We start from the raw sequence: 22179 nt of genomic DNA, 5'->3' as shown, positions 1-22179 counted from the left end.
CCCGCCCTGCTCAGCTCCCGGGAAATGTCCTAATCAAGCAAACAGGCTGCTTGCAACCTTGGGCTTCACCAGTTGCAGGGGGAGTGGGGTGGGAGGGTGACTAAATACCAGGGTGTCACCCGGGAGACGTGCCCTGGACAGAGGACAGGCCTCCCCAGGGGACACAGCGCTACCTGTGAAGACGGGGGTGGCTGGCCTGTACCACGGAGTCACCTCCACGTTCAAGCCCCAAGACCCTCATGACTTTCAGGGAGGGAAGCAGACCCCGAGGCTCCCCTTCCGCTCGCAGAGGGCCAGGACGGCGGGGGTGGGGGGGAGCGTGTGCAGCCAGCACCCGCCTGCACTGATCGGGAGGGCCCGCCTCCAGGTCTGAGGGTCCCTGAGCACCAAACACCAGCAAATTCCACAGCACACCGCCAGGGACGGAGCAGCAGAGGTGGCACCGCTAACCACGGAGTCTAAGAACAGGACCAAATTCACCACCTGGAGTTCGATTTACACATGCAACAGCCTACAGATCTGTTCTTGGCTTCCAAACAGAAATTCCAACCAGGATTTTCTTGCTTTCCATCAACCATCAAACAAAGAATGGTTCAGCAACCCGGCCCACTCTGAGGATGAGTGGTCCTCAGGGAGGCACCTGCAGGCCCACTGTTCTAGGTGGGCACTGACCCAGGGGTTTGTGAATGGGGGACCCCACTGTGAGGGCATCAGGCCTGTGAACTAGCTTTCCTGTTACCTGGAGTCACGGCTCCAGTCACCAGCCGGAGCAGGTTAAAGGCTACTTGAGGACAGATCACATTGTCTGACAGTATGATGGCCTCTTCTCAGGGAGGCTAGCACCATCTGTGTCGAGAAAAATACCCCAGACTTGGAGATCTGGCCAGAGCGCGTGCGGCGAGCCCCCACTGCCACCCTGCCCCCTTGCCCAGCCCACCAGGCCTTCACCTGGGCCGGGCGCCCTGTGGGTCACAGAGTCAGGCTCCAGAGTCACTGTGGACTCAGAGCTTTACCGGCCAAGGGGCAAGTAACCTCCTCCCAGGAGACACTGAGGGACACACACCAGCTTTGTATCCAACCCCGTAGCCCTGCACGCATCCCTCAGCAGCTGCGGACACCCAGGTCCTGGAATAACTTGACTCTCTGATTCCCTCGTTAATGAGAGAATAAATATTTGACACTTGTTCCTTCTGCATCTGCGTGAGACTCAGGTTTTGAAATTTTTCAAACTACAGCATGTCACGCCCACAGACAGAGAACAAATAGCACCTGGGATCAGGGGCCTGAGGAGACGGCCTCCCGGCTCCGCCGACCTCAGGAAACGAACCCAAGTTCACGCGCTGGTGTCTTGGCTGCACAGGGACGGCCTCACACATCACTGCTCACCTGACCTGTCCTTGAAGGTGAAACCAACTCCACAAGTGTTAAAGCAGCTGGTCAACCCCCCAGGCTCCCGCGGCTACTGGAAACGGTTTTGATCCTCCCCAGGGGAAGATTTCTAGGTGTCTTCAAGCTCTCACCGAACCAGGTTTTTTTCACTAACTAAAGCAAAGCTCATCAGTTTGTGTAAAAGGCCAAGGCTCAGACCAGCTCATCTAGGAAACAATCCTTTGTTTACGTCTCACCCGAGTCCACCCAGATTCAGTTTCTGTCGGCAGGTGGTGGGTTCAAAACTGAGGCTGCACACAACCCTGGGGTCCTCAGGTGGCCTCCCCGTGGCACTGTTAGACCAGCCTCGGAAGGCAGATCGGACTGAGACACCCGAGCGTCACCCTCCCAGCTTCTGGCCACAAAGGACCGACCCGGGTCCCCACAGGGGGAGCCGCGGGCATGACTCGGGGAGGAGGCACAGGCCGCAGCTCATCAGACAGTCGGCAGGGAGGAGCCGCCCGGAGCCCCGCCTGGTCCACCCGCCTGGGCACTGACCTGCACCCGTCACCAAAGAGGGGGGCTTTCAAGCTCGGGGGACGTCACTACTGTCTTGTTGTCATGACCCCCTCCTTTCTGTCAGCTGGACAATCAATGACACAGCAGGCCTGCCAGGCCTGGCACCTGGCCGGGCGCCCACCCCCTGGCCTCAGCAGAGACCGAGTCGTTCGACTTTCTTCAAGATCCTGAGGGCTGTTCAGACAGAACCACCCAGTAACTCGGCCCAACAGACGAGCAGCCCTGAGCACCTCTGAGCCTGGGCCCGACTGGCCGGAGACATCGGCTGAGGCAGCCCCACACGCTCAGCCTCCTCACACCAGGGGAGGCGCCTCGTCCGTGCGCGAAGCCGGGGTGGGTCTCACGGCCTGGCCTCTGCATGTACGGAGGCCCCTCTCCCTGCACCCGGGTATCCCACCGGCAGGGGCTCCAACGTTCGATACTCACGGGCTTGTTGTAGCAGTAACTCATGCTTGCTGCAAAAGAGAACAGGTGCAGAGATGCAAGAACACAGTAAAAAGGGACCATCCCCTGCACCCTCCACAGGTAGCCGCTGTCAACCACACGTCCCCAGGCACGTGGCAGCCCATGCGCCCGTGGAGGCCGCATCCCCTCACCCACGGGCTCTGTGCCACTGTGGCTGTGCGTGTGCATCTGGGGACCCAGGCGGCAAGCAGAGGTCAGGCCACCGTGCATCACCCACACTCCAGGCTGGTGCCAGCTCCAAGCCCGGCTTCCCAGCGCCCTGAAAGCCGTGGAGACCGTGATGTTTCAGCAAATGGGAACTGATCACAGGGTCAGTCTTACACGGAGACTTGGGGAGTCGCAGAAGGTGGGAGGCTGAGGGGAGGGTCCCGGGCCCCGCAGAGCCCACGACTCAGCACCGACGGAGGAGGCCGTGTATCCGCAGCTCAGCACCGACGGAGGAGGCCGTGTGTCCGCAGCTCGGCACCGACGGAGAAGGCCGTGTGTCCGCAGCTCGGCACCGACGGAGGAGGCCGTGTGTCCGCAGCTCGGCACCGACGGAGGGGGCCGTGTGTCCGCAGCCCGCGCTCGGCAGCGCTCGGCCGCCTCACACCCGCGCCCACCTCCCTTGCCTCTTCCTGCCCCATCCAGGCCCTTCCTGCTGGCTGCTTCCCGTTGGAAGAAGCCACCGCTGACCCTCCCAGGAACAGTCCTCTCATGGTTGCTCTGCCTCAACTTAAAATCAGCTTGGAACGTGTTCAGACCTACTCGGCTAACAAAATCTGCTTGGGAGACGAGTAGATGTGAAAAGAACACTTCCTCTCAGGCTTTGCAAAATCCGAGTCTTTGTCCCGATGATAAGACTGAAAGTCCGCCCGGAGCTCTGCAGGGCGGCGAGCAGGGGCTCTGCCCTGATCCCCGAGCCCCCTGCCCTGCCAGTGCCGCTGCCTGAGGAGGAAGCCCCATGAACTGTGACTTCACCAGGAGGTCGCTGCAGCAAAGGAAGACCTTTGCGTCTGGGTTTCAGATCTTTAGAATACAGTCTAAGCCAGCTTACATATTTTTCTAACAAACATCTTATGGGCCAGAAAGGAAAACCAATGTTCTGAACAGAAGCTAGTGATCCGCAGATTCTAACGATGTGAACTGTCCCGCTGCGGCGTGTTTGTCTGCACCTCCGCTGCGGCAGCTCTTCTGTTAGCGGACACGGGGGCCTGTGGCGTCCTGTCTGCCCAACAGCCTTGCCCTTTCGGGGAGCTCTGCCTGCCTGCGGGGCACGGACACAGGGCCTGTGGCGTCCTGTCTGCCCAGCAGCCTTGCCCTTTCGGGGAGCTCTGCCTGCCTGCGGGGCACGGACACAGGGCCTGTGGCGTCCTGTCTGCCCAGCAGCCTTGCCCTTTCGGGGAGCTCTGCCTGCCTGCGGGGCAGCTGAGCACACGGTGCCAGGGGCCACTCACGCCAAGCATGCGCACCCCCAGAGCTCCAGCAGGGGCCCTCAGAACCGCGTGGCTCCTCGGGTTTCAGGTCAGCACCGCCTCGCTGCTCCCGGAGGACACGTCACCTGCTGGCGCCAGCGGGTCCGGCACCACCAGGGCCCGAGGTCAGCGCCGGCCTGGACTTCTCGGTCATCCAACCTAACCGATGGGCTCCACACGCAGCCACACTGGCCCTGGTGGGCACACCTCTGAACCCGGGTGTCCCGACAGTTAGCCCAGGAGGCCGCCCCGGGCCCACGCTGCATCCCAAACAGGCGCGGAGCGTGTGTGCTCCAGCCCGCGAGGCCTGCGGGTCGGGAAGCTGCCTCCTGCCGGAGTGCAGCACGGTCATCCTCCAAGAGCCACGGCCTCCGTGTACTCAGCCCCACAGGCGCCTCTGGCGAGTGACCCGCGCGGCTCCTTGCTAGAGCTGAGGGGGTGGATGCCCTGGGCTGAACCAGCGTCTGGTGAGCAGCAGCAGCCCCTCCAGCCAAACACACAGACAAGGAGACCATGGCCCCTTCTCTCCTACAAGCCTTATCTGCGCTGCGTCCTGGATAAGGAAACGGGTAGAGAAAGGTGACCACCAAAGGCTACCCTGGGGTGTGAACTACATCTGGGCCCAGAGCCCCCCCACCCCGTCTGCCCTCAGGCCCAGCCTCAGGCCGCGAGGGGCACTAGTTTCAGACAAGCAGAGTTGACCGGGCTACCTCAGCAGCATCGCCTGGAAATGGCTGTTGTTTCCAGCAAGACCCTAGAGCATGCCATGAAACCACTTCACACAGAATTCGGCACAAAACCACTGGCTGCCAGGGAACCCCCAATGGGGCAGAGTAAGGGGAGTGACCACCCTGGTCAGCCTGGGCTGAGGGGGTCCTGGGACCCAGGGCTGAGCTGGGAGCAGCCCAGGAAACCCTGAAGGACTTTTCCACAACAGCACTTTCACCTCAGTGGGGCTGGACCACGTTGACTCACGATGGTAAGCAGCATCTTTCAAACTTTTGGACCATAACCCACAGCAATAAATACATTTTACATCAGGATCCAGAACGTACTCTGAGAAATACAGTGGAAAGAAAAACTCACATCTGACAAAACCCTGCTACCCTCTGCCCTACGTCGTTAAAAACTGCAGGTTAACAAAACACTGAAACCAGGAACTGAACCCAGGTCTCCTGCGTTGCAGGCAGATTCTCTACCATCTGAGCCACCAGAGAAGCCCCAGGTACCTACCAGTGGGTGCAAAACATGGTTTGGGGGAAAAAAAAAAACCCTCATTAAACTATGTCTGGAGGGTTCTGTTCTAGACAAGACAGTGTTACGTGGCCCAGACTCAACTTCTTGTCTGATCTACCGGGCAAAGTCTGAAACAACTGCAGAAACAGACAAATCTAGGAAATGACCATATTCCAGACACTGCCAGTGACCCTGCGGGACAGAACACAGGTGACGGTGGGCCCAGGCCTCTCCCGCTGTATGGAGGGGGCCCACTCCCTCCTGGGAGATCGCTGCCCAGAGAAGGAGCTTCTGAGACCTCTTTGGCTGAACTGCTACAATCTCAGGAAGACTCCCAAGACTGGGAAAGAACCACCTGAAATGATCAGAGGCGCCAACCCCAAGGTTCTCACAGGGCCTGGACAGTTCCAGTCCCTCCCGCCAGAGTAGGACTCTTGCGCTCACGGGCTTTGGAGTGTCCCTGGTCCAGGGACCCCGCTGCGGGACTGCAGCAGGAATGCATTAGCTCTGCTCCTGCCTGAAAAGGCTTCAGGCGAAGCTCCAGAGATGGAACAAAGTCTGAGATGAAGAAGACCCTGCATGGATGGATATGATGCTGCAAAAGAAGAGATTGGGGGACTTGAAGGCCCAACAACAGAAAATGCCAAATCATACAGAGAGAAAAAATGTAAAAAAGAGCGTTTAGTAAGTTCTGGGAAAACTTCGAGTAGCCATATGTATGCGCCACTGGAGTTCCCAAAAGAAGAGAGAGGTCTGAGAAACAAAACAGCATTTGAAAAATAATGGCCAAATGTTTTTCCAAATTCGATGAAAACTAAGCTCACAGATCCAAGAAGCTTTGGGACCTCCAATAACAGAAGTGCCACCAATTAATTAAAGATCTGGTGTAAATCACGACTAAAGGATTTTCTGCCTCACCCAGATTTTTGAAAGCAGTGCTTCTCCTCAGTTACGACAAGCAGGAATAAAAACGTGGTCAATATTCAGTGTAAGCGCCTGCTGTTTCAAGCCGGCTTTGAGTCACTGCCCTTGGAGTCCTGGCTGAGGTGAGAGGCTGGGAACAGAGCGCAGACACAGGGGCAGATGTCTGGGCTATTAAATTGTTAATTCTCTCTGTAGAGGTTTGGGGGAACATTCTTTTCCCTGAAATTAACATATTCACATTCACTACCCCCTTCAAACCTTCGCCCTCAAGGATCTGCCAGCAGCGGCGCTCATCGCCTGCCAGGGAAGGTGGGGTGGGCGCAGGTGCGGACTGCAGTCGGGGTCGGGGTGCCTCGCCGCCCCTTCACTGTCCCGCCGGGGCGCGAGCTCCAGTCAGGACCCCCGGAGGCGGCCCCGGCCCGCTACCCGCCCCGGTCCCCCAAGGGGGCTGCTCCGCTTTGGTTTTCCTTGTGTGTGTGTGTGTGAGACTGTGTGTGTGTGTGTGTGAGACTCTGTGTGTGTGTGTGTGTGTGTGTGTGTGTGTGTGTTTGCTTGTGACTTTGCGAAATATTCCGGGACGAGACAGAAACTCTTGGTCTCTGAGAACGAGAGAACGCTGCTTTCGGTTTAAATAGCTACTGGGAGCCCTCGAGGTTTTCCAACGTCATCACCGTGAAAACTGAAACTACGAAAGGACATCATCTGATCTCGCTCCCCGGACCCCAGTGGGGCTCGCTTTAACTGCAGTTTGTCTCTCCTTTGGTGGGTACGTAGTCTTGAGAACACGTACCCCGGAATGAAGTCTTCAGAAAGGACGCGGAGATTTGGGGCGCGATTGGGGAATGGGTGGCAAGAGGTCTGAAGCTGGTAAGTGTCCGTCTGTACCTGGACTGGACTCGCGTGACCTCCTCTCCGCGTTCGCACCGCCTGGTTACATAAACTTAACCCGCGACTGGGGAGAAGCTCCCGGGCGCGGGGCCCGGGGGGCGGGTCGACTACCCGCCGGGGGAGGGGGAGGCCTCCCCGCCTCCGTCCCGAAGACCCGCTGCCCCTCCGGGCTTTGATCTTCCTGAGAAAACCGGCTCGGCCCGGCGGGGAGGCCGGCGCGCCCCGCCCGCCCCGCGCGGCCCCGAGGCCGGTCCTGCCGCGCGCCCCGCCCCCGCCGCCGCCCCCGCCCAGCCCCGCGCGGACGCCGCGGTGCCGCCGCCGGGATGTGACCTTCAGAGCCGCCCGCACAGGATGACCGGAGCCACCGCCCCTCGGCGCCCGCGCCTCGCCAAGGCCCCCCGGGCGCTCTGACCGCGCGCGCCCGGCTCCCGGCCCCGGCCTCAGTGCGGCCCTCGGCCCCGACGCGCCCCGCCCCGCCCCGCCATGCCGCCCGGACCTGCCGCCGCCCTGGGCACCGCGCTGCTGCTGCTCCTGCTGGCCTCCGAGTCGGCGCACAGTGAGTACCGCGCGGGGCCCGGAGCGCGCCGGGCCGGGAGACCCCCCAGCACCGCGCCCCCCGGGGGCGAGGGGAGCCTCGGCGCCCGCACCCCGACCCGGCCCGGTGCGCCTCGGCCCCGCGCGCCCTGTCCCCGGCGCCACCGCGCTGACGGCGCGTCTCCGCTCTCTCCCCGCTCCTCCCGCCCGCGCCCGGGAAGCCGTGATGCTGCGGGCGCGCGAGGCGGCGCAGTTCCTGAGGCCCAGGCAGCGCCGCGCCTACCAGGTCTTCGAGGAGGCCAAGCAGGGCCACCTGGAGAGGGAGTGCGTCGAGGAGCTGTGCAGCCGGGAGGAGGCCCGCGAGGTGTTCGAGAACGACCCCGAGACGGTGAGCGCGGGGCGGCGCGGGGTGGCGAGGCGTTCGCCCGGCGCCTTGGGGCTGCGAGCGGACGGGGCAGGCGGGTCACCTCGACCCCCGCTCCCGCGGCACCACCCTTCAGGGGACACCGTCCGCGCGCGCACGGGCGGGAGCCTGGGGGTCTGCGGCAAACCCTTCTGCAGGCACACCCGACCCTGACACAGGGAGGCGGGCAGGGGCGGCAGAAGGGCAGGGTGCTGTGTGCCGCGCCCCGGCCACCCTCAGGCCTCCTCCTTTCGAGCCCCTGTTCTCCCAGTGATGCCAGGCGCCCCTCGGCGGAGGAGGGGCGGCAGATGTCTGGGGGGTGTCCTGTGGACGCCCGCACCCACTTCCCGCGGCAGGCCTCGGAAGGCAGCCGCCTTGAAGGAAACTGCAGCTCTCACAGCTCAACCAGAAGCCGTAGGGTCCGGCTTAAAACGTAAATAAAACGTAGGGTCCGGCTTAAAACGTAAACGAAATAAACGGTTGAAGAGCCGGAACAGTTTCCTGCCTCCCTGCCGCCTTGTCCAGATTAGAGCTGGGGGTGGGGCTGTCCACAGATCGCTATCTAGAGGCGCGGAGCCTCAGCTTCAAAGCCGAGGGCTGGCCAAGCCGGCGGCAGCAGGTCCCACGCTGGGAGGACTGGGAGGACGGAGCAGGGCTGGCACACGGGGGAGAGCGGCCGGGCGGGAGAGCGACCGGGCGGCCGCAAGGCGCACCCTGGGAACCGCGGCGACTGCAGGAGCCTAAGGTGTTGGCTCAGGACAAATTTCTTTTAATAATGTCGTGAAGAATGTGGGGCGACAGGCAGCCGACCACGGGGAGCGGCCCTGGGTGCACTGTGCCATCTTAGGTGGGGCAAAGGCTGGGGTGTGTGCCCAGGAGCCCCCCCGAGGGGAAGTGGGACTGATAGAGGGGCGGGCTCACCCTGCCTCGCTTCACACCCTGAGGTCTGGATGATTTCGCAGCTGTTTTTGGTTCTACTGGAATATTTCTTTTAAAGAATTCTGGGGTGGAATAAGCGTCTCGTGCAATGAAAAATGACTGTGAAGGATGCAGGCTTTTACTGCGACTTGCGTTTCTGACTGGCTGGCTTGACCCACCCCTTGGTCCCCTCTCTGAAACAAGCTCGATGGCGATGGCCAGGCTGTGCCCTTCCTTGGCCTTGGCACAGCCCGTGGCTGCAGTGGCTGAGCCATGACGGGTGACTCTCCGTGTCGGTAGTGGGTGACTCTCCGTGTCAGTAGCGGTGTGTGTTAACCCGTTGTAAGCCGCAGTTCTGCCCCGCCCCATCTCTTCTGCCTGTCCTCCCGTCTCTTTGATGATGATGAGTTCTGGTGGCCCCCGGGGAGCATTTCTCAAGGCCCCATGCGGGCTGTGTGCTGCCTGCCTGGGTCACTGCCCGGCTGTGGGGTGTGTGACAAGTGTGTTCCTGGAACACTGGCTCGTACAGAGCGTGGGATGAAGCTTGCAGGTGACCAGACTTGAGGGCAGTGAGGCCGCCGTCCGCACCAGCCCTGCCCCACCCAGGCCCTGCTCCTGCAGGATGGAGAGGCCTTGGCTGGACATACTGCACACTGGTCACTGTGCATCCTTCCCAGAGCCTACCCCGCCCCACTGTAGCTGTTCTTAGGTTTGTTATAACCTTGTCTGTGCTTAGTCACTCAGTTGTGTCCGACTCTGTGCGACCCCATGGACTGTAGCCCACCAGGCTCCTCTGTCCATGGGGAGTCTCCAGGCAAGAATACTGGAGGGGGTGGCCATGACCTGCTCCAGAACCTTGTCTGCAGCGGATGAAATGAGGGCAAGGACAGCAGTGCTCACAGCAGCAACTTTAACACAGGGACTCTGCACTCCCTCCCGTGTCCTACCTCCCTTCCCGGGGGAGTTGCCTCCCACACCCGCCCCATCCACCCCATCGGGAATGCGTGGACTCCTTTCACATCAAAGCCTCGTGTGATTTTCCAGAATCCTGTCCTCCTTCCTGACCCATCCCCGAATCACAGTCACACCTTTCCCTTTATTACCAGCTTCCTGGGCAGACCGGCTCCTTCTGCGTTCACCAAGGGGCGGTGGCTTCTGGAGGAGCCAGTTCGGGTCGGTGGTTGGGGCTTGTACTTAGGGGACTTCCTCATGTCTGGCTCTGCTCTGGTCGACCAGATGCCCCTCCAGGCGTCCACACCATCCTTTTCCTCACTTTGAGGAGGTCCTGGATCCCAGGGGTGGGGGAGACCCTGCAAACACAACTCACTGCTAATAAACCTTTGGAAAAGCAGCGTGTAGAGAGAGGCGGTCCTGTGACCTTGCCCGTGGCTCCTCAGAGTCTGGGCTCTCCTGAGAAGCATCACTTCCTTGCCTTCAGATTCCTGGCTCTTTGTGATCGTGTGTGGGTGTGACCCCCACGAGGCACCCTGGCCTTAGTTCAGGAAGTCGCGGGGGTCCATGCATCCTGACGTGTGACAGGGAGGCTGCGGACTCCGGGCTGAGAACGCTGCCAGTTCAAGGGGCCGCCGCCGGGACAGCCTGTCCTCACCCTCCAGCCGCCGCAGGATGTCCCCCGTGCGGCTGTCCCGTCGCAGCCACACACGCCTGCTGGAGCGTTTCCCACGGGCCCTTTGCTTCTGGCAGAGGGGCAGCCTGTCTGGGGCAGAAGGTGGGGGTGGCCGCCCTGTGCCCTGGCTGGGTGGGGGCTCCGGCACCTGGAGCCGGCCCTCTGGGCCGCGTGCCCGCCCTGGAATCCCTGGAGGCGGTGCCCTCTGTGCTGGGCGTATTCTGGGCGCTTCCTGCCCAGGCGAATTGTTCCACCCTGGGCCGCCTTCCTCTCTGCAGACGAGCCCCTCCTCTGAGCAGGTAGCTGTGGGCACCTTCCTGATTCCAGGGGCTGTGGAGCCCTGGAGAGGAAGGAGCCTGGGGCCTTCCTGACGCATCCAGTGCTTCCCAGGCTTCCCTCCAGCGATGAACAGTCTCCTCCACATTCTTTCAGCCTCAGGGGAGTGTCCCACCCTGCCCTCCCCTAGAGCCCTTCGATTAGACTCCCTTGTTATCTTGTTACTCTGTCTTCCCGGCACTGCCCTCCTCCTGGGGTCTTGTCCAGAGGACTCTGGGTGCCGGGCGCCCTTCTGGCCCCCTGAGTTCTTCCGAAAGCTCGCCAGCGCAGCACAGTCACCTTCCTACTTAGGTCCTTCAAGGCAAGCGGGTGCCAGAGCCCATACCACTGCCCTTGGCTTCAGGAAAGGATTCTGGACGAAAGACTCACCCAGCCCAACCTGTGGCCCAGGCCCAGTTCTCCACCTCCCAGCACAGGGCCCACCTGAGGTCTGCAGGTCGAAGGGGGTTCCAGGCCTTGGTCCTCCATCCCCTTGTTTGTTTGAGATGCAGACAGCGATGCTCACAAGTCTGCAGCTTGGCCAGTGTCACACCCCAGAGTCTCTCCGCATCTGGTGCAGCCGGAGCCTGACTTCTGACCTCACGTCCCTCTGTCTCTCTGTCCCTGTCTCTCTCCACCCGCCTCCACCCCTGACTCCCCCGCAGACGTGGGGGCTCCATGGTGAGGAAGTGCCCTACCAGGAGGGTTTTCTGGGTGCAGTGGGTTTCAGAGCCCTGCGAACTGCTGGTCTTCTCTTGAGCTGTGTTGGCCGTCCAAGGACACATGTCTCCTCCGATCCCAGCATCCTCGGGGACAGCTTGGGGAGGGATCCCCGAGGGAGGGGAAAACCCCTCCTCAAGTCTCCCCTTGTTGCAGCGGCCTAAAGGGTCTCAGGGGCACAGGAATGGGGCCCCAGCAGGAGGGGATGGGGGACCTTGCCGCCCCCAGTGGCCTCCAGCACAGCCAAGGCCCACCTGCCCCCACGCCGCACCCCACCGTGACAGCAGCTCGCTAACACTCACTCACTTAGATGCTCAGACACACTCCTCTCTGCCCCCTAAGGGTCCATTGAGGATAGGACCAGGCCCCACCGGTGCACACTCAGCCCCAGCTCCTGTCTGTCCAGGAAGCCCCCTGCTCGCTGCGGCCATGCGTCCCCCTCGGCCTGGTCCGTCCCAGGCTTCCTCCGCTGGAAGCCAGCAGGGGAGAGTTCTCTGAGTTGTCTGGCCTGTTGCATTTTCTCCGGAGTTGCCTCCGCACAACCCAGAGGCCTGCAGACCGCTGTTTAGATGGGTGGCACGCAGGGCCCCCAGGCGGGCCAGCCTCTCCCCAGATGGCCTTGGGGGAGGGACAGCTCTGTCTGGCCCCCCTTTGCTGCCCCTGAGCCCTCACACTCGCTAGTCCTGGGGGGTCAGCCCAGTGTGGAGCTGGGCCCTGCGGCCCAATGACAGGGAAGGCCCCTAAATGATGCGTCAACTGCGCCTGTGGGCTCAGCGTCTGTGGAAAACCTAACGATATTCTGAAGGACACTGCAGGTCTGCCTGTGGGACTTAGGAAGAAGACGCCCTTTAAGAAGCTGATGCCCACAGCCTGGTTTTTTGAGATTCCGCGTGGCTGGGCTGGGGTGTCGCACACCCAGCGAGGCTGTCTCTTTGCTCCAGCTCTGCCCGTGCGCATGGGATGTCCTCGTGCTGTGTCCGCTGAGCTCGAGGTCGGAGCTGTTTCTGGGCTGCAGACTTCGCTGTGGTTTGAGAGTCAGTATAGATATTGGGGTTCCTTGGCCCTGTGGGGGTTACTTCAGTCCAGTGATTTCACTGTGGTCCACATGTGTACGCCTGTAAATTGTGACCCTGGGAGAGTGCAGGTTATTATGTTTTAATGTAATTTTTAAGGAGGAGTTGGGTGTGGGATGACCCCCAAGCCCTCGCCCACTGTGCCCTCGCCCAGCTCCTGAGACCACGAGGCCTCATCCCTGCCCAGAGTCTGCTGGCTCCTGCCCTGCCCTTCTGCTCCGTGAGCTCCTGGTGGACGCCCCCTGCTCGCCAGGGACTGGTGGGCATGTCTCTGTTGGCAGCAGGTGGGCAGCATTGTCCCTCCCCCTGCTCCATGCTGTCCAAGCTCCCCAAGGCCAGCCACCACATGTGGGCAGGGACAGGTCACAGGGGGCAGGAGCGTCGCTAGAGTTGGAGGAAGATGCGTTGTTCCCTGTCAGTCTGTAACGTGTCAGCGGGAGCTGACTCTTCTGGGGCCCCAGGAGGCTCCACCCCTGCTTTTTTCAGCTCCTGCCAGCATATTCACAGCTGCCAGGAAGAGCACCTGGACATCAGTGGGGTCACTCCTGTGCCACCAGAGGGTGTGGTGAGGCCTGTCACCCGGGGAGGCTTAGGACCCAGCGAGGCCTGGCACCTGGGGAGGCTTAGGACCCCGGAAGGCTTAGGACCCAGTACAGCCCAGTTGTTTCCAGTCCTGCCGGTGAGCACTCCTGCCACTCATGTGAGCATCATAGCTGCATTTGGCCTTGAGAACAAAGGTGTCTCCGAGCAAAGCTATGGATGATCAGCCAGTGCCATGAGGGAAGTGCCCACAGCCCTGAGAGGCCTCTGCTAGGAGAGTACACGAGAAGGAAAGAAAGGCCTTCGCATTGGCCATTTCCCAGAACATTCTCACTGACTCATGAAATCTTCACTTTGCAGGCCATGACACATCTATTTGCACTCATTTTTCAAATTCAGTTAGCCTGGTACTTTGGCCTCATTAGAGTGGTTTAAATAAGAGTGTGTTTCTCTCTCATGTAAAAGGTGGAAGGCAGGCTGCCCAGGGCTGTTCAACGGTGGGGGCCCAGGGACTCACATGCCCTATTTGTGCTCCACTGCACTAGTGCATGGCCTTTGTCTTCCAGGCCTCCTTGCACAGTGGGCAAGATGCTGGAGAACCAGCCATCACATCTGCATTCCAACAAGGAGGCCAGAGAACCAAAGCACCGCACTCTCTCTTTACTCTGTTTCCCTGCCTGTGTGTATCCCATTGGCCAGGACGCAGTCGCACAGCCACACCCAGTTGCAAGGGCGGCTGGGAAGTGCAGTCTTGCATCTGGCTGCACTGTTGCTCTAACTGAATCCAGAGTTCTGTTACTGCGGATGAAGGGAGAATTGGATGCTGGACAGCAGCTACAAATCTCTGCTGTGGGGGAGCAGTATTTGGAAACAAACTTGTTTTATGAGGTCCATTTCCAAGAGTATTTTCGTGCCTGGCAGGAGACACTGTACTGAGCCACGCCAGGAGGTTTTGCACAACACGCGTCGCACGCGGATCTTTCGGCTGCACTCTTACAACCTGTGCTTGGAAGGACCAGCCCCCTCCAGTCCTGTGCCCCACCCTGGGCCTCGGGTCTCCCATCCGCCAGAGCCTGTCAGCCTGCAGCTGCCTCAGGGCCCCGCTGAGGCCTGGGCCTGCTAGCAGCTGGGGTGTCGCGGGCGCCCGGGGCAGTGGGGACTCGTGGGGGGCGGTGTGAAGGGATGTGCCGGGGGCAGGGGCAGACTGCAGGAAAGCTCTCAGTAGTGAGGGGCACTGCTAAGGGCGCTGGGATCTCCACGCCCCCGGGCGTCACCGCCACCTGGACCAGGCCCTGAGCATCCATCCAGGGCAGCTCACCCTGACACTGATGTGACCAGGACCCGGAGAACTGGGCTTCCCAGCCCCTGTCACGCGGGGGCAGGCTGGGTGGGAGGGGGTGGCTGTGGGGATGGAGGGGTGTTGCAGCCCCGGGATTCACACACACACACACACACACACACACACACACACACACACACACACACACACACACACGTGTGGAGCTGCCGTGGGCCCCAGGTCACCCATGCCTCTGGCTGGTGACATCAGGGCTTTGTTCCAGGACCTCCCTGCAGCCTGCGCATCAGTGTCTGAGGACGGAGGGGGTGCGGTGCCCGCGCGGGCTGCCTGGGGGCCCCCAGGAGAGCAGGGCCTAGGGCACCCGGGAGGCCCATGGCCTGAGAAGTAGTGTCCGCGTTTCCTTTGGTCTCAGAGTCCTCCGCGCCTAGTTGGGAGAATCTCAGGAGAGGGACTGGGGGAAGGAAGGGAAGAAGGCTTTTGTCTGAACTGCCAGGAAGATGAGTGGGGTCCTTCGGGTCTGCGGGCACTGAGGGAGTCTGGGCGCCCGCCTGCAGGAGGGTCTGCTCTGAGCCTCACGCTCTCAGGGGCCCAGCGCCTGGGCAGTGGCGGCCTCCAGACGAGACCGGGGTGTGAGCGCTGGCCTGGCCGGGCCTTGGCTGGCCCTCCCCACCCGCTCCCAGGGAGAACGCCTGCGTCCGCCCTGTTGATAAGCGAACTGTCGTGACAGCCGGTTCCCAGCCTGCTTTGACAAAGAGTAGACATCTTTGGAACTGAAACTGCGGATAGCTATCTGTTGAAGGAAGTAATAAGTTCTCAGCTCACTGTTTGAGAAACAGCTGCATTTGTTGCGATGTGATGTGTGACTCCTGTTGTGTCGTGTGACCCAGGTAAAGGTCCCAGACACTCCAGACAAAAGCACTCAGGCGCCCCCAACACGGCGTGTCTGGAGGGCAGCGTCCGCAGAGGTCAGTGGAGCTGGGAATGGGTGTCCCCGGCTCATCTGTGCACAGGGCGGGGAGTGTGCGTGGCTGGTGGAAGGTAGGGCTGTGTCCCAGCCTCACCTGGGCCCCGCAGGGACGTGGCTGCCTCCGAGGAGCTCAGGGTGAACGGCTCTCCTTTGCCCTTAGGGGGATGGATCATGAGGAGCAGAGGGAGGGGAGGAGGCTCAGATGTGCTGTGCCGTGGCACAGGACATGGCCAGAGCCCACGGCAGCCTCACTGCAGACCCAGGCGGGCCCCGCTGGCTTGGGTCAGCTCCTGGAAGGAGCTTTGGCCACACGTTCCTGCATTTACTCCTCCGGGAGAGGGCTTTTTCACAGCCGCAGGGTCAGTATTAAAACATGTCATGTGTCCATCAACTCGTCGTGATTTGGGGAAGTGGAGAACATCCTCCTGCAAAACTGCAGCCGCGCAGCCGCCTGTGAGAGGCAGGCACCCGCCCCACAGGCTCCCTCCTGCCCGGTCCTGGTCCGACCCTTGGCTTCCTCACCCTGAGCCGGCCCTGCCTGCCCCCTCCCTCAGTCTTCTCTTTCGGAACCAAACCCCTCCGTCCGTGACAAGACCCAGTGTCCTCTGCTCGCCCTCTAACCCCAGAAAGATGCCACGACCCACAGGATCCTGGGGGACCCCGAGAGTGCTCGTCACAGGAGCCCAAACCTGCCTGCCTGTCTGTTCCCAGAGACAACCTGTGCGGGACTGAAACTGGAAGAGAAAACGCAGCCTGGCTTGTGGGAGCGGGGCTGGGAGCCGGGGGTGCTGGGGGCCAGGGGTGCTGGGAGCCGGGGGGCTGGGAGCCAGGGGGCAGGCCCCTTCCCCCCGACCCGCCCGCCTCTGTCACCTCCCAAGTGCTTCAGAAGCCCTGGCCTTGGTCCTGTCTTACCTTTTCTTTTAAGATAGCGTTTTACAAGGGGCACCCCTACCACGCTTTTACTTCTGAAAGCATGAACTGACTGCATCTACACAGGGCGCCCCCACCCCGCCCCCAGGCCTGGGGGCCCAGCCCAGTGAGTGCAGGTGACACGCAGGGTCATGGGGAAGCAGGGCTGCGGCCTCAGTCACGTTCCACAGCCGGCCTGGAGCCTCAGCTTACTCATCTGTGACAATGGGCTGATGAGAACGACCTTCCTGGGAGGATTAGACACCAGCAAGCTGGTGACATCGGGTCATGTGGTTTCCTCGGGGAGGGCATTTAGGACCAAACTGCTCCACCATCAGCCCTGAGGGGCGTCAGAAGCAGGGGTGGGCTGCTGTGACCCCACCCCGCGGCTGCCCAGCTCCGACCTCGTAATTCTAATTCGCAGTCGTGGGTGAAAGGACGTGCCCTTCACACCCTCTGCCCTCTTCTGGCCGTGGTTTACAAACACAGTTGCTCCTGGGCATCCTCCCACCGGGGTCTGAGGCTGGGTTCTTTCGGGCAAGTTGCTCATCATCCTGAAACTTGACCCATGTCGTATGGCTGCTGTCCGTGGCACTGGGCTGCTGGTTACCGCCGGCCAGGTCTCAGCACGCAAGCGCCCTGCAGAAGCCCTGGGGCGGCTCAGGCCTCCCCTCCTCCCCTCCCCCTCCCTGCCATCTTAGAGGCAGAAAGCAGCTTTCTGGACAGTCCTCTCCCTCGCCCTCTGCAAGCACCTGCCTCCCAGGGGGAGGGGGAGGTTCCTAGCCCAGCGGCCGTGGGGGTGCTCAGACGCCGGGCACTCTGCCAGTTAACTGCTGCCTTTCTTTTTCTCTTTCCACAGGAGTACTTTTATCCAAGGTACTTAGGTAAGTTGAAATCACAGCCTCCTTTAGTTGGGGAGACATGTTACGTGTTGGAGGAGAGGTTGCTCAGGTCTCGTCGCTGAGTTGTTCCTGGAGGGACAGAGCTCCGTGACAGTGAGGTGGGACCTCGCGGGCTCACAGGGCAAAGCCTTGGCCTGTGTCCCTCCCACCGTGGTGACCGCTAGTGTCCCCTGCAGCCAACGTCATTGTTGGCAAACCTGCGCTCCACTCTGACTCCCGGCTTTCCTGGGTAGCTGGGAATACAGTTGATTTAGTCTCAGGACTCCCCCTGTGACGTTACTGAAGACCCCGGGGAGCTCTTGTCTGTGTGGACTGTGGCCATTGACACCATAAGAGTAACTAAAGCTGAGAACAGTAGAAATGATTTTGCTTAACCTGAACGACAAGATTGTGCAAGCAAACTGCCTTGGCTGTCAAGTAGCGACGTCTCTGTGAGTGTGGGGGAGGGGGCCTGGAAAGCCCCGCTGGACCTTGGGGGAGAGCGAGAGGAAGCCGGCCCCGGCTCTCCAGGGCGATCTGGAAGTCCCCACGAGAACTGCTCCTTGGTCAGTGCTGTTTCCAGGGTTCTGGGGATGTCTGTACTTGCAACGAGAGAGGTAGTCGGGGCTCTCCCTTCTAATTGCATCAAGTGCGTTTTGGTCACCTTTCCGTTGGCCTTGCAGCCTCTTAGAGGCGCCTCTGTGGGGTGCACATCTGGTGGCAAGCAGGGTGGGCCGCGCGCGGTCAGCCCCGAGCAGCCCAGACCAGGCCCCATGTGGCCTTGCTCCTGGCTGTGTGGGTTTGTGGGTTTGTTTCCTCAGGAAAGGGTGACCGTGGTCCCCGGGCCACCTCCGGTGCTGTCCACTGCCCGTGCGCACGTCCTCCACATTTGCTTGAGTAGCAGCAGCCTCCTGAAAGGCCAGTGAAGTGGCTCAGCATCCACTGTGCCCAGATGCGCGTGGTCCCTCCCCAGCCCCGGCCCCATGTAGAGGCCCAGTTGACTGCATAGCGGGGAGGAGGAGCTCGGTCTCCATCAAACCCAGGGCGCTGTTCCAAACAGGGATCAGGTTGAGGTGGAGCTCGGGTCTCTGCCATAGTCAGAGGGCATCCTGAGGGCCACCAGAGAGCCTTCTATGCAGTAGCAGGAGCCCCCCCACCAAGGTCACAGGGGCCGGCGCCGCCCGGACAGAGCTCTGCCCGCTGGAGGCATCGGCCCCTATTTGGCGTTTAAATTCTGTGTCCGCATGAGCAGCACGTCGTCTGTCAGAGGGTGACGCCCCCTCCCTGTCTTGCAGAATGCATCAGTAAACATGGATCTCCGTACAAAAAGAACCCAGCTTTCGTCACCTGCGTGCAAAGTAAGTGTGCTCCTGCCTCGCAGCCCCTGAGTCTGGGGTCTCGGGGCCTCACAGTCATTCCCAGGGGCCCCGAGTGTTCCTGTGGCCTTCGGAGCCACCGCCTGAGGTCAGCCCCCTCTGCCCTGAACTGAAGCATGTGCGGTATGAAGTGTAAACCTTTGCCAGGTGGAGGGAAGGCCCCTCTGGGCCCACCTCCTGGTCAGTCAAGTCCCCTTTCACCACAGTCACTGGTTCTGAGAATGTTCTCAGCCCACTTGGTGGGCAGCATGCCTGGTAAGCAGGGTGCACTAGCAGCCTCCTGGGCTCTTTCCAGTTTTTTATCAAACAAACAAACCAGCGTGGTCTCCTTGTCTCCCCGAGCACCTCTGCCGGGTTGGCTCCTAGGAGTGAAGTACGGCAGGAAAGCTGTGTCCTCTCCCAGTTTTGACGCAGACCTGGCCCATTACCCCTACCGATACCTGCACCAGCCAAATGTACTTCTTTTTACTTTTTATCTCTTCCAGTAGAAAAGTGGGGAAATGACCCTCCATCCATTCAGTTTAGTTTTTCTTACTCATGAGTGAAGCCGAGCTTCATGTGTTTCTTTTTACTGCGAATGGTTTGTTCATATTCTTTGCCTACCTTTCTCAGTTTGTAGGAGCTGTTGATAGATTTTGCGGGTTAGCCATTTGTAGTAAAGGTAGCAAGATTCCCCCCAGCTCATCATGCATCTTTATTATTATTATTACTTTAAATTATCATATGGTAACACTGACATTGTTGGTGTCCTGTCACATGGCTTTCAATCCACACATACACGTGTCTCAGCTGAGCCTGACTCCAGGCCTGGCTCTGGCCTGAGAGTCCCATGGAGCAGACACTTGATCTCTGCCCACCTCAGCCTTTGGTGCAGCCGTCTGTGACCCGACCGTCCCCACGAGGGCAGCGTCTCGACGCTTTCTCTTCTGAGCACGCCCTGCCCAGGGTATAACTTGTTGCCCTCACATTTTTGGAAGGAGCAGAAGCCATGAGACTGGCCTCCACTGACCATAGCAGATGCCTCGCATTCCAGTCCACAGGGCAGCCTCTGTCCCTCCCACTGCCGTCAGCGGGCAGATAACCCCTCGCCTCCCTCCTGTCGGGGGCCTGGGTCAGGACTCAGCCCAGAGCCTGTCCGCGGGCTGCCTGTGTCCACCGAATTCCTCAGAAGCTTGGGACACCTGCAAACACTGCCCCAGAGATGAGCTTCTCAACAAGGCAGCAAATGAAAGCGGGTGGAATTCTTCCTGCTGGGAGTTGTCTGCCCCCAGGAGAAGGCGGGGTGGCCCTCTCGGCCTGGGGACCCTGAGATTTGGAAGGGGCGATGGTGGGCGTTCTAGGCAAATTCCAGGCAAACGTAATGAACTTGGGCTTGTCCATCTGCAATAACTTAAGTCTTTAACCAAGTGAGTCCGGTGGGGACACCCATCCAGCTGCCCCTCCCCTGGGGCCTCTGATGTGCCGGGTGCTGCGGGGGCGGGGGCAGCTGGACCATCCGGGTTGGGAGCTGCCTGGCCCCGCACATGTCCCTCGCTGCCCAGGGGTCCCGGGCACCCTCTGTGTGAGCTGGATGCAGGGCTGCTGAGCGCTCAGGAAGCAGGGGCCACTGTTTGAGTCTCGGGGGAAGCTGGGCGGGGGGGTGGGGACTTGTACCTGCCACTGGTCCTGAGCCTCCTGTGCCTGCTGGGGCCCGGTGACCCGCTCCCTGGGAGGTCTGTCCAGCTATGGGGCCCAGCCAGGCCTCCCCTCTCCCCCGTGGCCCCAGGGTGCAGTCTCAGCCCCTAGCCTGGTGGGTGGGCGGCCGCTCCCTCCAAGCTGACCTGAGTTTCCTGGGATCAGCCGGGGCCTGGCCGGCCTGGTCTGTGACCCCTCTGGGGGAGGTGGGGTTCGGAGCGGGGGGGACCTCAGTGCCTTGGACCTGCCTCGGCGCTCTCCCAGCTCAGGGCCCCCTTCTCCTTGCTTTCCACTCAGAGCTGCCTGACCAGTGCTCTCCAGACCCCTGCGATAAGAAGGGGACCCAAGTATGCCAGGACCTCATGGGCAACTTCTACTGCCAGTGCAAAGACGGCTGGGCAGGGCGACTTTGCGACAGAGGTAAGGCTGCATTGCCTGGGGAGATAGGGGTGTCAGGATACCCCCACAGGGCCGCCCAAGGGCCTGGGCTGGCAGGGCTGGGCTCTGGCCCTCCTCTTCCCCTCCTGCCAGGGGACACAGCTGCACCAGCCTGTCTGACTGCGACAGGAGTGAGGAGACTTTGGGGCGATGCCAGCCGTGTGGGGATACAGGACCCTCACTGGTCGGCTCCCAGAAGATGGGCGGGTGGGGCCCTCAGCCTCTCGAGTCCTTCCGGGGATGTGGACGTCTGGACAGTGCTGGGTGTCTTGCTGCTGCCCCGGGCAGGGTGCCATCCAGCTTGAAAAGCCACCTTGCTGAGCCCCCAGCAGTGCCCGAGCCAGGCCAGCTCTTCCAGGGCACTGGGGGGGGGGCCCACACCCTCCCTGAGGCAGGCTACCCCACCCATCTGGGCCCCCACTGATGGGAAGGGAGTCAAGAGCAGATTCACCTCTGCCCTCCCTGAGTTCGCAGCATGCTGGGTCAGCAAAGAAGCTGCAGGAGACCCCTGGGACCTGGTTAGAGCCCTCGGGCAGCCCCTCGCTGCAGAGGGAGCCCTGAGCCCCTCAGAGCCTGCCATCCAGCCACGGGACTGGGCCCCCGTGCCCCCAGCCCAGGATCTGAGAGTGGATTCCGTGGGGCTGGGGCTGCAGACGCTGCAAGAGTTCCCGGCGGTTGTGGGTCACCTCTGGCTCCGTGTCCTGTCCCCAGATGTCAACGAGTGCAGCCAGGAGAACGGGGGCTGCAGCCAAATATGCTACAACAAGCCGGGCAGCTTCCAGTGTGCCTGCCACGGTGGCTACACGCTCTCCCCGGACAGTCGGACCTGCCACGGTGAGCCTGACCCGGCCCCCCGGGCCTCTGTTCTCGCCCATTCACTTCTGCAGTTGCCAGAAGTCTGCAGGCTGAGGCCCCGGTCGCTGGGCTCCTCTGCAGGAGGCTTAGGCTGTGGCTGGTTCCTTGGCTCTGGAGGGAGGGCGGGAGAGCGGCGGGCGTCCTGCAGACACAGCACATGCCCAGGCTTGTCCGTGGCCACGGGCCCCAGAGCCGGGACACAGGCTGATTCACTCAGATCTGTGGACGGAGCCAGCCCAGCTGGGGAGGCCTGCCTGCTGCTCGGGGAGTGGGGGTGGGGTGGTCGCCAGGCCTCCTTCCCAGCCGAGGAGCCTGCAGAAGTTCCTGTGCTCGTCAGGGCCCAGGACGCCCGGGGTCCCACTGCTCACTGCTACAGAATCAGAGCTCACAAATGGTAGAAAAGGAAGGTGCCTTTCGTCAGAATGCTGGCAGTCTGGGGAGATGGTGGGCTCTGCAGCCCCCAAAACCACCTCCGAAGACTCGGCTCGGCCTTGAGAGCTTTTAAAGAGATGCAGGAAGGAGTCTCATTAACCCCTGAGGTGGGGGTCAGAGTCCTCGCCACCCGCACAGCGCGCAGGCTGGTCGTCTCTCCTCGTGGCCCCTCCAGGCGCTGTCTTACTCAGTTCGGTCCCAGTTTGTTTGTGAAGTTACTGAAGGGGAAGCTAGGGGAGAGATCTGGTCATCTATTCTTTGTTATTTCTAGTTCTTTGATCCGCAGAAAGAATCATTAAGTTA

The 22179-nt window shown here is 61.1% G+C and overlaps 1 protein-coding gene across 8 annotated transcripts in view; it reads left to right on the top strand.

Annotated features, from left to right (window-relative positions):
* Positions 1-6743: 6743 nt before the first annotated feature.
* The window catches only part of GAS6 (growth arrest specific 6), a 29283-nt gene continuing 13847 nt past the window's right edge, over positions 6744-22179 (top strand). For 4 of the 8 annotated variants that reach the window (XR_014071701.1, XM_081551592.1, XM_081551590.1 and 1 more), the window contains exons 1-6: positions 7226-7470; positions 7670-7836; positions 17080-17104; positions 18397-18459; positions 20449-20571; positions 21301-21423. Coding sequence is in view for 7 of the 8 variants with exons in the window: in XM_081551592.1 (XP_081407718.1) it covers positions 7398-7470; positions 7670-7836; positions 17080-17104; positions 18397-18459; positions 20449-20571; positions 21301-21423 (574 nt within the window). In the remaining variant the exon portion in view is untranslated. Of the gene's footprint in view, positions 6894-7225; positions 7471-7669; positions 7911-17079; positions 17105-18353; positions 18460-20448; positions 20572-21300; positions 21424-22179 lie in introns of those variants that run through there. The other 4 variants (XM_081551594.1, XM_081551591.1, XM_081551589.1 and 1 more) reach the window with 4 other exon arrangements.

The sequence above is a fragment of the Giraffa tippelskirchi genome, chromosome 12 (assembly GCF_054371585.1).
Source record: "Giraffa tippelskirchi isolate mGirTip1 chromosome 12, T2T-mGirTip1v1.2.pri, whole genome shotgun sequence".
In the NCBI taxonomy this organism is placed as follows: domain Eukaryota; kingdom Metazoa; phylum Chordata; class Mammalia; order Artiodactyla; family Giraffidae; genus Giraffa; species Giraffa tippelskirchi.
This window is presented reverse-complemented; position numbering and strand designations above follow the sequence as displayed.